At 44.7% G+C, this 14,444-nt stretch overlaps 1 protein-coding gene across 2 annotated transcripts in view; it reads right to left on the minus strand.

Moving 5' to 3' along the window:
* The window catches only part of MICAL2 (microtubule associated monooxygenase, calponin and LIM domain containing 2), a gene marked incomplete at its 3' end in the record, with an annotated part of 205,588 nt that overhangs the window by 141,244 nt on the left and 49,900 nt on the right, over positions 1-14,444 (minus strand). For both annotated transcript variants that reach the window (XM_081098896.1, XM_081098895.1), the window contains exon 3: positions 12,781-13,121. In XM_081098896.1, the coding sequence (XP_080955022.1) occupies positions 12,781-13,044 (264 nt within the window). In that variant the 5' untranslated portion in view covers positions 13,045-13,121. The remainder of the gene's footprint in view (positions 1-12,780; positions 13,122-14,444) is intronic.

The following is a 14,444-nucleotide window of genomic DNA, read 5'->3' on the forward strand; positions in this document are numbered from 1 at the left end:
AAGTCCTATCATGAGCCTCTCCACTCAAAAGCCGCCTGGGACTTGACATCTCATTCAGAGTAACCGTCCTTCCAGGGCTCTCAAGGCCCACAGACCTGCCCCTCCCCACCACTCCCTTCCTAGACCCTTCTCTTCCCACCACACCTGGCTCCTGCCAGTCCCATTGAACGCCTTGCTGTTTCGAGAACACGCTGAGCACACTTGCTTGTCAGCATCTCCGAGCCTGTGTTGTTGCCTTTGTTTAGGCCAGGGGTGGGCAAACTTTTTGACTCGAGGGCCACAATGGGTTCTTAAACTGGACCGGAACAAAAGCATGGATGGAGTGTTTGTGTGAACTAATATAAATTCAAAGTAAACATCATTACATAAAAGGGTACGGTCTTTTTTTTCAATAGTTTTATTCATTTCAAACGGGCCGGATCCAGCCCGCGGGCTGTAGTTTGCCCACGGCTGGTTTAGGCTCTTCTTCCCTCAGAGCCACACGCTCACATCCTCACTTCCTTTAGGCCTCTGCTCACATGTCACCGCCTTCCCAGCACGTGCAACATAAAACAGCAACCACCTCTGCTCAGGGCACCCACGTCTCCCGCACCTTGCCTTATCTTCTCCCTAGCACTTTCCACTACACACACACACACACACACACACACACACACACACACACACACACCTGTGCGCACCTGCATGCTCACACATACTCAATGCCACACATCTTTGTTTACGCTGTCTCTCACTGAGAGAAACATGAACTCCAAGAAGGCAGAATTTTTGTCCGTTTTTTTATTTTCTTTTTATTGCTATATCCCTAGTGCCCGGCATGTAGTAGATAATCAATGATTTAGAGATAGCAATTTAAAAGAGTGAGTGGACCCATCGATTCCACTTCTGGAAATATACCCAAAGAAACCTGAAACACTAATTTGTAAGAATATTATGTACCCTTATGTTCATTGCAGCGTTATTTACAATAGCCAAGATTTGGAGGCAGCCCAAGGGCCCATTGGTAGATGAGTGGACAAAAAGCTATGGTACATTTACATGATGGAATACTACTTGGCCATAATAAGGAAAGAAATCTTACTTTTTGTGACAGCATGGATGGACCTGGAGAGTATTATGCTAAATGAAATAAGCCAGTCGGAGAAAGACAAATACCATATAATTTCACTTATATGTGGAATCTAACAAACAAAATAAACTAACAAACATAATAGAAATGGACTCACAGATACAGAACAGACTGACAGCTGTCAGAGGGAGTGGGGTTTGGGGGCTGGATGAAAAAGGTGAAGGGATTAAGTAAAAAAGCAAACAAACTCATAGACACATACAACAGTATGGTGATTACCAGAGGGAAAGGGGGCTGGGGGAGGAAGACTAGGGTAAAGGAATAAATGGTGATGGAAGGAGACTTGACTTGGGGTGGTGAACACACAATACAACATACAGATGATGTATTATAGAATTGTATACCTGAAACCTATATAATTTTATTAATCAATGCCACCACAATAAATTCAATAAAATAAAAAATAAGAGTAAGTGGAAACAGCACGGTGGTTCCTCAAAAAGTTACACACAGAATTACCATATGGCTCAGCAATTCTACTCCTAGGTATATACCCAAAATAACTGAAAACAGGAACCCAAACTGATATATATTCGACAGTGGTCACTGGAGCATTACTCAAAATAGTCAAGAGATGGAAACAACCCATATCCAACAAATGAATGGATAAACAAAATGTGAAACATACATAATTATTATTCAGCCTTAAAGAGGAAGGGAATACTGACACATGCTACAACGTGGATGAACTTTGAAGACATTATGCTAAGTGATAAGCTAATCACAAAAGGAGAAATACATCTGATTCCACTTAGATAAGCCACATACACTTGTCAAATTCCAGACGCAGAAAGTAGAACAGTGATTGCCAGGCACTGGGGAGAAAGGAGAGTGGGGAATTATTGTTTAATGGATACAGTTTGGGATGATGACAACTGTTTGAGAGATGGATGGGGTAAAAGTTGCACAACAATGTGGATGTATTTGATGCCACTGAACTATGCACTTAAAAATCATTAAAATAATAAATTTTATGGTATGTATATTTCACCATAATTTAAAAAACCTATATTCAATTGGTCATTGGAAAACTTTTAAGTATGATTGGAACAACTTGGATATGTGAATCTACTTTTTCAACTGTAAATTTTATGAAATATAAATGCACAGTAAGTATTTTTGATTAAAATTTAGCATCCAAATTAAGATGTGCTAATAGAGTAAAATACACACCACAGTTCAAAGGCCTAGTACAAATATGTAAAATATCCTATTGATAATTTTAGTGATTACATGTTGAAATGATGATATTTTTATGTATTTTTAAATAATCAAAAATATAATTAAAACTTTTTTAAAGAAAGGAATGAGGTTCTGATACATGCTGCCACAAGGGTGAATCTTGACAACATCTTACTAAGTGATTCCGCTTATATGAAATATCTGCAATAGGAAAATTTATAAAAACAGAAAGTAGATTAGAGGTCACAGGTGCTGGGGAGAGGAAAGAATGGAAAAGTATTGCTTATAGGTACAGAGGTTTGGTTTGAGGGAATGAAATATTTTAGAAATAGAAAATGGTGATGGTTGCACAACACTGTGAATGTAATTAATGTCCCTGAATTATACAATAAAAATGGAAAATTTTTGACTTGGGGAGGTAAACACACAATGTAATATAGAGATGATGTATTATAGAATTGTACACTTGAAAACTATATGACTATAAACTGGTGTCACCCCAATAAATTTAATTAAAAAATAATTTTTAAATGGCAAAGTTTATGTTATATAAAAAACCTATTATTTAGGAATGCAAATATATATATATACCCACATTCTTAAAGCCAGAGAAAGCAATAACCTACTATAGTAAACATTGGTGTGCCAGCTCCCTGGGTACTTTCTCCATGAAACTTTCCTGACTTGTTCTTCAGATTTGAACACAAAGGAATTATCCCAGGTGTGTTCCTCAGATGTAGACAGCTCTCCCTGGCAAAGTACCTGAGAGTAAAAACCTTCCCACTGTGAATTCCCATGTACAAACCCTTGGTGATAGCCTGCTACCCTGTATTTGTATCTCTTCTGTCTCTCATAATACATGAGAGGAGGTATGGGGTATGCCAGGTGGCCATAGAACATGTCACATACAGGGGAAGTTTGGAGTAGGCTCTGAAATTAGAACATACTTGGTTTGTCTTTCCAAGAAGCTGCAAAGAAGCCGAAGGTGAAAAGCTTTTTATGTAATATAATTTCCTATGTGATGCATCAGAGAATACACATAAATACTATATTTACAACTTCCCTTAAGCATACACTTCTATAACTACATATGTTGTAGAGTACAATATATGTATTGGTGTATATGCTAAATACACCAATTCTGTGGAGAGCTCAGAGAGGACCATCCTATGTTACCTGAAGTTTGTGAGGCCTCCCACCCTTGTCTCTTAAAAAAATGTATTGCTGAAAGGCCAAGGAGCAAAACACCCAATTACATGAACCGCAGGCATTGGCTCTCTCTGTATACAGCCTGACTTCTGTCCAGTCCTGCTTCTCCCCCGCCCCATTCCTTTCACGGCTATTGATTGCTGGTGAACATCTTCCACTACAAACACTTTCTAAGCAACTGCTTTGGAAGAACTCAACCTGCAGACAACTACCTACTCTGCATCAGACATTCTCCCAGGTGCTGGGGAATCAGCAAAGAATATACAGACAAAAAGCCCTGCCCCCATGGAGGTCCTGCTTCAGGGGGGTTCCTGGGAATGCAGCGAGGGCAGCCCCTCCCATCGTCTTCCTGCCTCTCAGGCAGGTGTGATGGCTGCTTCAAAAGCAGGAAGAAGGATGTCCTGTGATGACAAAGTGATAAGCAAGAGGGAAAGCCTAGAGCTGCACTTTGCAATTCGAAAGCCACTAGTCAGGGTGGCTTTTTGAGCATTTGAAATGTGGCTGGTCTGAAGTGGATGAGCTGTTAAAACACAGAATTTCAGAGACTTGATAATAATAATTTTAAAAAAAAGAACGGAAAATATCTCAACCATTTTTATATTAACTACATGTTGAAATTATAGAATTGTGGATATATTAGGTTAAATAAAATATATTATCCTCCTTGCTCATAGGTTGACACTTAACCACTGAGCCATGCTGGCCAAGCTACTATTAAAATAAATTCCACCATTTCTTTGTACTTACTTTTTTAATGTAACTGCTAAAAATTTTAAAATTATACATGTGGCTTGCATTCTATTTCTATTGGACAGCACCGGCCTAGAGAATTACAAATAACATAGCCACGGAACCTCCAGCCACCATCTCTGGCCAGATGTCTGGTTAAAAAAATAAGCCCCCATTAACTGAAGTCTCTGCAGTCAGCTATCAGCTACTTACAGCGGAGTTACCTCCGTTACTTCCCTCAGAGAGGAGAGCGAACCAAGGACTGGGCCCAGTGACCAGCCCTGGACCTGCCCTGGGGTGGGGGCTGAACTTAGCCTGGTGCCCCATCCACCTGAGCAGGAGGGAGGCAGATATATGAACCCTAAGTGGAAAAATTCCCGGCCATGGAATACACTGATCATCAAGATAATTTTTATTATAAAAAAAAAAAAAAAAAAAAAGCAAAGCAGAGCCAGAATCTCTGATGACCAGGAAAGAGGGCAGCCAGGGGATTCCTCCCAGTCTGGGAACCAGAGCACAACGCCTTCATGGTTTCCTTTTGCCCTGCCTCATGGTGCACATTTATTTGGATAATTTTAGCCAGAGATTCCCAAAGGCCCTGTGCAACCCTGGGTGGGCCAGGAACTACAAGAGGTTTTTCTTTTTTTCTCCAAGAAAAAGAAGGCCCAGCCCTTCAGCCCCCCAGGCCTACTGGCTGGTTTCCCCGTCCCCCTTGTAAATACCACAGTAGCCAGATGCAAGTCAAGACCCAGACAAGGCTGTGGTCATCATCCCACCACAGGAAAAGGATGCTCAGATGCAAATTTGGAGAGAGGCTTAAATACAGAAACAAAGGGATTGGCCGGTACTGGCTCACCCAGTACAGCTCCAGAATGAACTACAGATGTTATATAGCACACACTTCGTACAGCTCTTGAGCTGCAGAGGTCATTCACCCAGTCCCTGAACAGCTTCCTTGTGCCAATCCCTGTGCTGGGTGCTGAAGACCAAGGGATGAGCCAGACATGGTCCCTGTCTTCAGGTTGCTTACAGTGAATGTAAAATAGACCCCCCCCCCCAAAAAAAAAAAAAAAGCAATCAATGAAGGACACTGATCAATGACATCTGGTAGGACCAGACTCTGGGAACCCAGACTAGGAATGGCATAAAGAAGGGGGAAGTAGAGAGGAGGCCAGGAAGGGCTTCTTGGAGGAGGTGGTGATGTTTACTAAACTCACTCATAAAGAGAACAAGTTAGCTAAGCCAGAAACAATACAGATTCCCCCTGGGCCAGGGCTCTAAGCTCCCATTCTTTGATAAAATTTTGAAGAGCAAAGTATACACTTGTATTTGTTCCTCTTTTAAAGAACATTCATCTTCACCGATAAAGTAAACTTCTTTTTCTGTTGTTGTTCCTCACCCAAGGGTATTTTTCCACCGATTCCTTTTAGAGCTAGTGGAAGGGAGGGAGAAACATCAATGTGAGACACATCAAATGGTTGCCTCCCTCTTGTGCCTCAACCAGGGCCAGGGTTCGAACCCATAACCCAGGTACATGCCCTTGATGCAGAATCACACCCAGGACCCTTCGGTCCATGGGCCAACACTCTAACCACTGAGCTACCGGCCAAGTTTACATTAAGTAAACTTCTTAATGAAACCATGTGTATGCAACTATTTTTCCAACTACAAAGCACTATGCAAATGTTGGGTGGTAACACTAATGAAATTGCTGTGACTGTGATCATAGGCAGGCAGATCCCTACCATATTCCTGCTGGACCGCTCTTCACGCAGTGGCTCTGTTCAAGGCCACCAGCCAGACTCCAGGACTCAGAGGGTGTCCATCCCAATGCCTCCTTGGCAAGGCCAAGGAAATTCAAGTAGCCAACACTGGCAGCTCCCTTTTACAGAAGGACTCTTTGTAGCCTTCTCCGGCACTACTGGTGGGCGTGTCCACAGGAAGAGCCTCTGGGGACAGATCTTGACCATGCCTAGAATACTGTCAGTATCATACTGTCAAAGGTATGACATATCTAAGCTATCTCATAGCCATGGTTTCATGTTCATACAGAGCATGTATGAGGAAGTATACCGCAGCTCTGTTTAAAGTGGCAATAGACTGGAAGCAAGCTAAGCAGTTAAATAAATTCTGATATAGCCATAAAATGGGAAGCCTTAAAAATAATAAACGGATTCCCTAACCGGTTTGGCTCAGTGGATAGAGCGTTGGCCTGTAGACTGAAAGGTTCCAGCTTTGATTCTGGTCAAGGGCATGTACCTTGGTTGCGGGCACATCCCCAGTAGGAGGTGTGCAGGAGGCAGCTGATCAATGTTTCTCTCTCATCGATGTTTCTAACTCTCTATCCCTCTCCCTTCCTCTCTGTAAAAAATCAATAAAATATATATCTTTTTAAAAAATAATAAAAGGATTGATTAGTGGCCCATGAACCTGATACAAAACAATCTCTAACATATAATTTTGAGTGACAAAAAGCAAGATACACAACAAATATGTGTGAAATATCCATTAAAAATAAGGCACATACACACACACACACACACACACACGCCCATGTAGAGGCTCCCAGGAAAGGCACAGGAAATGGGACCCTGGCTGCCTCCCGGGAGGGGACCTGGGGAAGACATTTCTTTCCACAGTACATTTTCTTGTCCTGCTTGAATTATTTTCCTATCATTAGCATCATTTCTTTTTTTAATTATAGGAAACTAATTTTTTTTCTTAAAAGGACAAAGAAGTCTTTATTTATAAATGTATTAATAAAAAGAACTACAGTGAACCCAGATTAACCACTTCCTATGAAGACAGTAAAAAAAAAAAAAAAAAAAGTTTTTTCAATTCAGTTTAATATTGTTGAGAATTGAATTTACTCAAGTTCAAATATAATATCCAATGCACACGTTCATGCACATCCACATACTCCATGTGGAGCTGTGGTGACTGGTGTAATCATTAGCACAGCCTGACTGGTAATCTAGGCTTGCCCGTGTCTAAGGTAGCAGTGCCAGGAGTCCATTGTCAGGTAAGTGGACAAAGGCAGAGTTCATCTAAGATTCTTGTTCAACTGGAACAGAATTTCACACCCTGGAGACCATCCTCTGCTCTATTCGCAAGTGTCCATATTAGGTAAAGCCGTACTTGATATGGCCCAGCCGGTGCATGGAGCTTTGGGGGCTGTGGTGGGTGATTTCAGAGGCCTGGAATGTCAGATAGGCTTATCTAGGCCAGAAGATAGCAGACTTCCTCTCCAACTTCACCCTCCCAACCTCCCACCCAGCTCCCTACCTCCCTCTGTAGCTCAGGAACCACATAATGAGTTGGGCTGCATGCATGACCCAGTCTGGACTACCCCCCACTGAGGAGCCACTGCAGAGGCAAAAATGGGCAAGGGTCACGTTCAGGAGCAAAAGGTGTGGGGTGACCCTACTGGATGCTCACAAAATGCAGACATTTCCTTTTTACGAATGAATGAAAGAGTCTCCATGATACAGGTTGGCTCCATTTCTGCTGGTGACAAAAGAGTCCATGACTCATTTCCTGCACGCATGTTGTTATGGCGATGATATACAAATGGCTTCTCCCCTGAATCGGTTACCTATAGTTAATGAGCCATCCCAGGGAGACTTGTGGAAAGAACCCAGGACTGGGACTCGGGGCTCATCCCCGATGGTCGCCCAGGTCCTCTGTGTGATTGCAGGACCCTGTCTTCACCACATGGCCCCAGGAGGCCTTTCTCTCTGGTCTCCTCCTGCCACCCACCCATTCTGCTCTCTCTAGCTCCCCCCTCTCACCTCTCCCCACAGGTATCTTCATTCCCTTTTCATGAGCAACACTCTACCTCGTCCTAGATTGCACCTCTGCCTTGTGTTCCCTCTAGCTCTTCCCCAGCAATGCCAAACTCCTATTTACCTGTCAAGCCTCAAATCATACCACCTCTGCCGGGAAGCATTCTAGACTACCCCAATCACACAGATTCCTGTAGAACTGTGTATACACCTCTCTAACAGCACTTAGGAAATTAATGATAATAATGGCTAAACATGTACTGATCATTTACTAGTACGTATGTACTAAGCAGCACTTCTAAAACACTTTACAAAACTAACCTTCTTTAATTTTCACAGTCACTCCATGAAGAAAGTTCTTCATTCTACAGAGAATGCTACTGAGGTTCAGAGATTTAAGTAAGTTCTCAGGGCCACAGAGATATTAAGTGGCTGATGGGTGCCTAGACAAGTGCCTGGCACACAATAGCTGCTCAATAATTATTCACCTCATAAATGATTAAGTGAACAAATACAAAAATAATGGCATTTCTGTCTCCTGTATAGAAGGTTCAAGTAAGAACTTCTTATTAGTCTTTCACACCATCTCCCCTGTTGAACACCTACTAATGTACAGGGCAAGGGAAATATGTAACAAATAAATGAACTAACTAACTAACTAAATAAATAAATAAGCCAGCCAATAAATGGAGCCCAAGTCCTGTCAATGCCACCCACTAGCTTCAGACAAACAGCTTTAGCTTGCTGGGCCCAGTTTGTCACTTGTCAAATAGAGTGACTGTACACAGCATTCTCTCAAGTTCCTTCCCTCAAGGTACACTGCCCCGCCAGTGTGGCTCAGGGGTTGAGCATCAACCTATGAACCAGGATGTCACAGTTTGATTCCTGGTCAGGGCACATGCCCAAGTTTCAGGCTCCAACTTCAGTAGGGGGCATGCAGGAGGAAGCTGATCAATGTTTCTCTGTCATCATTGATTTTTCTCTCTCTCCCTCTACCTTCCTCTCTTTGAAATAAAAAAACATATATTTTTTTAAAAGGTACATATAAAATAAATGACCAGACTCCATGATTTTGTGGTTATGATAACTCTCATACTAAATTACATATCGCATTTTCTTCTGGGCATTTTCCCTGGGAACATTACACAATTGGATGTGGCATTGGATCCAGGTACTGCCCTAATACAGAGCCAATAGCAGACCTTAAAGAGTACATTTGGCCTGATCCTTGGTTCATTCCAAGGTTCATATCCAAACAGATCACACCCAGGGAAAGAATTATTAAGTGACTGGCAAAATCCTCGTAAATAATAGTTAATAACAAACAATGATCCTAAGTTAGAATATGCAACCAGCATCTAAGCCACTTTAGTGACCTTGCAGGTCCTTCTTCCTGTCCCTGGCACCTGAGGCCTTCTTCTCTAAACAGATCCTGGTCACCGATCTCCCTCCACGATCACCGCCAGCACACACCCCCACACGCATGCACACTCACACACACTGCTGGCATGAAAGGAGCAGCACAGTGCTTAGCACATGGTAGGGACTGATAAATGCTTATGAAATGCTAAAGCCCAGATCCACTCCAGATGGGGCTGAAATGTGTCCACTTCAGCGCAAGGTCAGTGTCCTGGCTGAATTTCGTTCATTCCCACTCTACCTGTGGCTAATCAGGAGCTTGGCTGTTTGCCTGGGACCTGACACACCTGTGTCCCATGACGAGCCACATGCATGCTAATGCCAAGCATTTCTTGTTTGGCTAATTAACGCTCAGCCAAAGGGTCCCTGAAGGAGGCGTGTGAGCAAGACCGTGTTCTCATCGGAAGAGCAGGAGGACCGTGTTCTGTGTTTTGCTTGACTCAGAGCGCAGAGTATAAGTGCCAGGCTCTTAGAGCTGAGCACACCATCCATGTGAATCCATGATGGAAAGGGCCCCTACGGCAACCGGATTGCAAGTAAACAGGCACTGCAAAAGACACCTGTTGTTTATCTGTCTCTCCCCTCTTGTCCTTGAGGACCTGCTCCTCCCACCTGTCAATCAAGTGATGCTTGAAAGGGCTGCCAAAGACAGTAGTCAGGTCCCCTGGCTTTGGCCACAGTAACTGGCTCAGAGGTGAGCCTACAGGGATCCTTCCCTGGGACTTTTTTCAATATTGAGCAGGAAGAGAAAGATTCTAGCCTTTTGTGTCACAGTGCTATAAAAATATGAACCAGAGCAGTGGTTCTCAACCTGTGGGTCTCGACCCCTTTGGCGGTCGAATGACCCTTTCACAGGGGTCGCCTAAGACCACCCTGCATATCAGATATTTACATTACGATTCATAACAGTAGCAACATTACAGTTATGAAGTAGCAACGAAAATAATTTTATGGTTGGGTCACAACATGAGGAACTGTATTTAAAGAGCCAGAAGGTTGAGAACCACTGAACTAGAGGCTACCAATATGGAAAAAATCTGTTTGCAGGATGGAGGAATGGAGCCAAAGCAAAACAAAACATCCAAAGATAGATGGAAGGAGAGGGGGTGGGATAGACTTGGAGTGTCTGGACCTTCCTGTTTATACGAATTACGGCTTTCCCTGTGTTCTTTAGGGTAGTTTGAGGTGGGTTTCTGAAATGTGCAGCTAAAGTGGCCTCACACAGTCACACTGTACTTAGAATTCATTTTCAAATGTATTTTCTACTCTTCAGGTAGTTTTTATGAGATGGGCTATCCCACATTTGTAATGTCTTTGTTCCTCCTCCTAAGAAAGGTGTAAAAATTCCTGGGCCAGAATCACTCGTACTCAGCCTCACTCGCTGAAGATGTTAGTTCTTCCTCTTTGTATCGCAGGCAGCAGTGGTGACCTGCCAACCACTGGATGTGAGGACTCTTCTGTTTCAAGCCACCAAAGCTTGTAAAAGAGGGGCTGGCCAGACAGGCGAGGCAACCGGCTAGTCATTTTTAAAAGAGGGACATTTACATGGTGGTCAGCCCTCCATTCCATCCCTCTGCTGGCTGACGCCCTGTGAAGGTCTGTCTTCAGATCTCCTCAGAGTTCCCCCAGAGCTAGAAGGGGCAAGGCATTTCCTGATAAAATAAGGTCTCTGAAAATGTTCCCAGAGAGCACTGCAATCCAACCACCTGACTTCTATGGCACCTTTCTTTTTTTCCTCATCGGAGGATGATTTTTATTTATAATTTAGAGAGAAGAAGAGAAAGAGAGAAGTAACATCAATCGGTTGCCTCCTGTACGCTCCCTGACTGAGGATCAAACATGTAACCTAGATACGTGCCCTGACCAGGAATCGAACCCACAACCTTTGGTGTATGGGACAATGCTCCAACCAATCGAGCCACCTGTTTAACAGAAAGCCACCATGTGCAAGTAGTGAGAACGGCAATGCTTTTGAAGCTAAAAGCTTCCCCTGCCTCTATGTCTGAGGAACTTGTCCAGTGAACTATGAACACGAAGTTACAACAACTAGGAAGGGAGGGGCTGGGCGGGGCTGGCACCAAGGATACAGGCCCCACTCCTTTCTCCCCTCCCTTTCTTTAACGCTTCCATCTCCTCTGTATGAGGCTAAAGCTTGGCAGGTTATGGGCAGGGTGGCTAGGGTGCTCTGGGCTGAAGCGCTTGGTCTGATGCAATGCTCTTCCCATGCCCCATACAGCTGCGCGTCCCAGCCTCAGAGGAGCTTGGCAGCTGTCTCCCCAGGGGCAAGGGAAAGCAGCCGTATCCCACGGTGGACTCAAAGGCTCCTCATCACCAAAACAAACACACAACAGTCCCGATCGCCATGGAGAGTTCAATCCTCTTGTCTGAGATTGGCACCGACTAGAATTCCAAGAGCTCTGGCTGCGCTATCTCCTGTGAGGTCTAAATACAGCATGCTCACTTTTAACCTAAACATCCAGTCTGGACCAGTGCCCAGGGCAGACAGACCCCAAGGCCTGGCCAGGAAGTCTTGATTCCTGGCTGTCCATGAATCGACGGGCACTGCAGCGCTACCTGAGATGGGATGTGCTGGTCAGTCCCATTCACAGATGCTGTTATGGCCCAACAGTGGGGGAAGCAATCAGCTTGTGGAGGGTTAACCACAATCATGACCCAGAGCAGAGAAATGCATGCTGTGGGAGAGGTGGAGAGGTAGGGAGGTTGGGGAAGAAGAGAAAGAGGGAGGGAGGAAAAGGCAGTAAGGACCAAAGACCTATTTCTTAGCCAGTTAAAGTCAGGGCATCTTTCTAAAATGTTTGCTCCCGGGGGAACACAACTATCTCATTATGTGTCTCCATGGAATTTAGGGCTTAAGCTCTAGAATCAGATCATGGTTGCCTTCTAATTATGTGACCTTGGGCAAGATAATTGACTTTTCAGTGTCTATATCTCAAAATGACCCAATGGACTACTGTGGGTGTTCAATGAAACTGTGTACATTAAGTGCCTAGCACACAGGTGTTGCTCAACAAATAGCAGCTACTAGCAGTAGTCATAGAAGTAGAATAATAGCAAGCATGCCTTTATTTTCTCTTCCTTGGAGAGGGCACAAGAAGAGTTGTTAAGCCACCATGATAAGATGGAAACTCCCAATCCGAATACATTCGGGCAAAGAAAACCTGCAACTGAGAAGGCAATAAAACACACCCACACCCACCCCTGTTGAAAACCTTAGACTGTCCAAATGGCAACAGCTTCCTACCCTCTCAGCAAGTTAGCCCACACGCCCCACAAGGGTAAGAAACGCCCGCACGCCGGTCCCCTTACCTTGGTGTTCATGCACGACTTCCCTCGCTTATACTCCTTGTGGGATCCACGCTTGTCCAGTTTGTGCCACAGCGCTTTGGCCTTCCAGGAGGTCACTTTGGACTTGAGCTTGGAATAAAAGTTCCTGTGGTCCAGGGGGTCTAGGTCCAGGTGTCGTGTGAGGATGTTGAAGGCCTGGAGGGTGCCTTTGCATGTGGAAGCCTGGACAAAGTTCTCAAAAATCTGCCCGGCCTGGCTCTGCTTCTCGTCCTCGTTTTCCCCCATGTTTCAGGAGCCGCGTGGCGCAGTGGTGAGGAGAAGATGGAGGAGGACACCATGAAGGACCCGGAGGAACGTCACACCTGCAAAGATAGGCGGAGGCAGAGGTGAGCTCCAAGGGTGGGCAGGCATGGGTGCTGGGGGAGCAAATAAAATTCCTTTAAGGTGCTAACCAGAATACTTCATGCGAAACATAAAAAAAATCCATAGATAATGTACAACCATACTGTCTACCCTGGCAATGCTGCCTGCTGGCACCCTCTCCCCATTCCTCTCACTGGCTGACAAGAACCAGATAGCTCCGAGCTATAGCTGGCTGGTGTCAACATTACCTGGTCAATTTTGCTGTGAGCCAGATGGTTCTAGAAATAGTAACTAGTCAAAGGAAAAAACAACAACAACAACAAAAAGAAAAGCACTCTAGATTTATCACCATTAAAATTCTATAATTCCTGCTGCAAATTGGTTGCCTGATACAATGTCACCTGGCCACACATTAGTACACAGCCCCCCCAAAACCCAAGCACATGCCTCCCGAGGTCCCATGACCACGTGACCTGTTGTTAGACATCAATCTTTAAGTCTCTTTCGTTGGTTACCAGAGGACAGGTCTTTCCCCCATACAGACAACAGCAACTTCTCTCTGTTCCTGGTGTCTGCTGGGCTCACAGCATCGACTCCCTCGGAGAAGGACAGGGAGGCACGTGGGTCCCCTCCTGTGCAGAGAGGCGCCTGTGCTTTGTAAGCCTGAGCCGTGAGCTCTTTGGAACAAGTGCTCGGGCTGACGGGAGGAAAAATGCGATGGGTGTTCATTCGCGTCACAAAAATAGCTTGCCTGGGTTTTGGCCACCGTCCTTTCTCTCTGTACCACTCTAACCTCAGGCATTTCTTGGGAAAGTCATTTAAGTTTCAAAGGAACAAAAATAAGTTAGAGCTGATTTTCCAAAGCACCAGCTATTTTTCTAGAATCCAAAGCTAGTGCATGGAGACGAGCAGGGAGGAGCTGGGGCCTGCGCCGCTGTCAGGAGGGCTGGAGGGGGCTGTACATGAGAGGATACGGCACACCGAGCTCCCCCAGACGGAGACCTGGCAGGGGGAGGTCAGCAAACACAGCGACAAGGCCCTCAGGCTGGGCGGCTTCCCACTCTCCAGATGGGAACACTATTATGGGTGCATTCGGATTGCAGGCTGGCTTTATAATACTAAAAGCAGAGAGAGACCGGTGTTTATCCTCTCCCTTAGTCCTTTACTCACTCACTCAGCAACAATTACTAGTGTCTTAGCAAGAGCCACGCATCACCCTAGGACAGGGGTGGGGAACATCCAGCCTGTGGGTTGTATAAAGCCATCAAAATCATTTGGCCCGGCCCTGCCAAGGCGTTAGGGGTGAGTTAATTAAATGTTTG

The sequence above is a fragment of the Myotis nattereri genome, assembly GCF_964212035.1.
Source record: "Myotis nattereri genome assembly, chromosome: 9".
Lineage (NCBI taxonomy): Eukaryota > Metazoa > Chordata > Mammalia > Chiroptera > Vespertilionidae > Myotis > Myotis nattereri.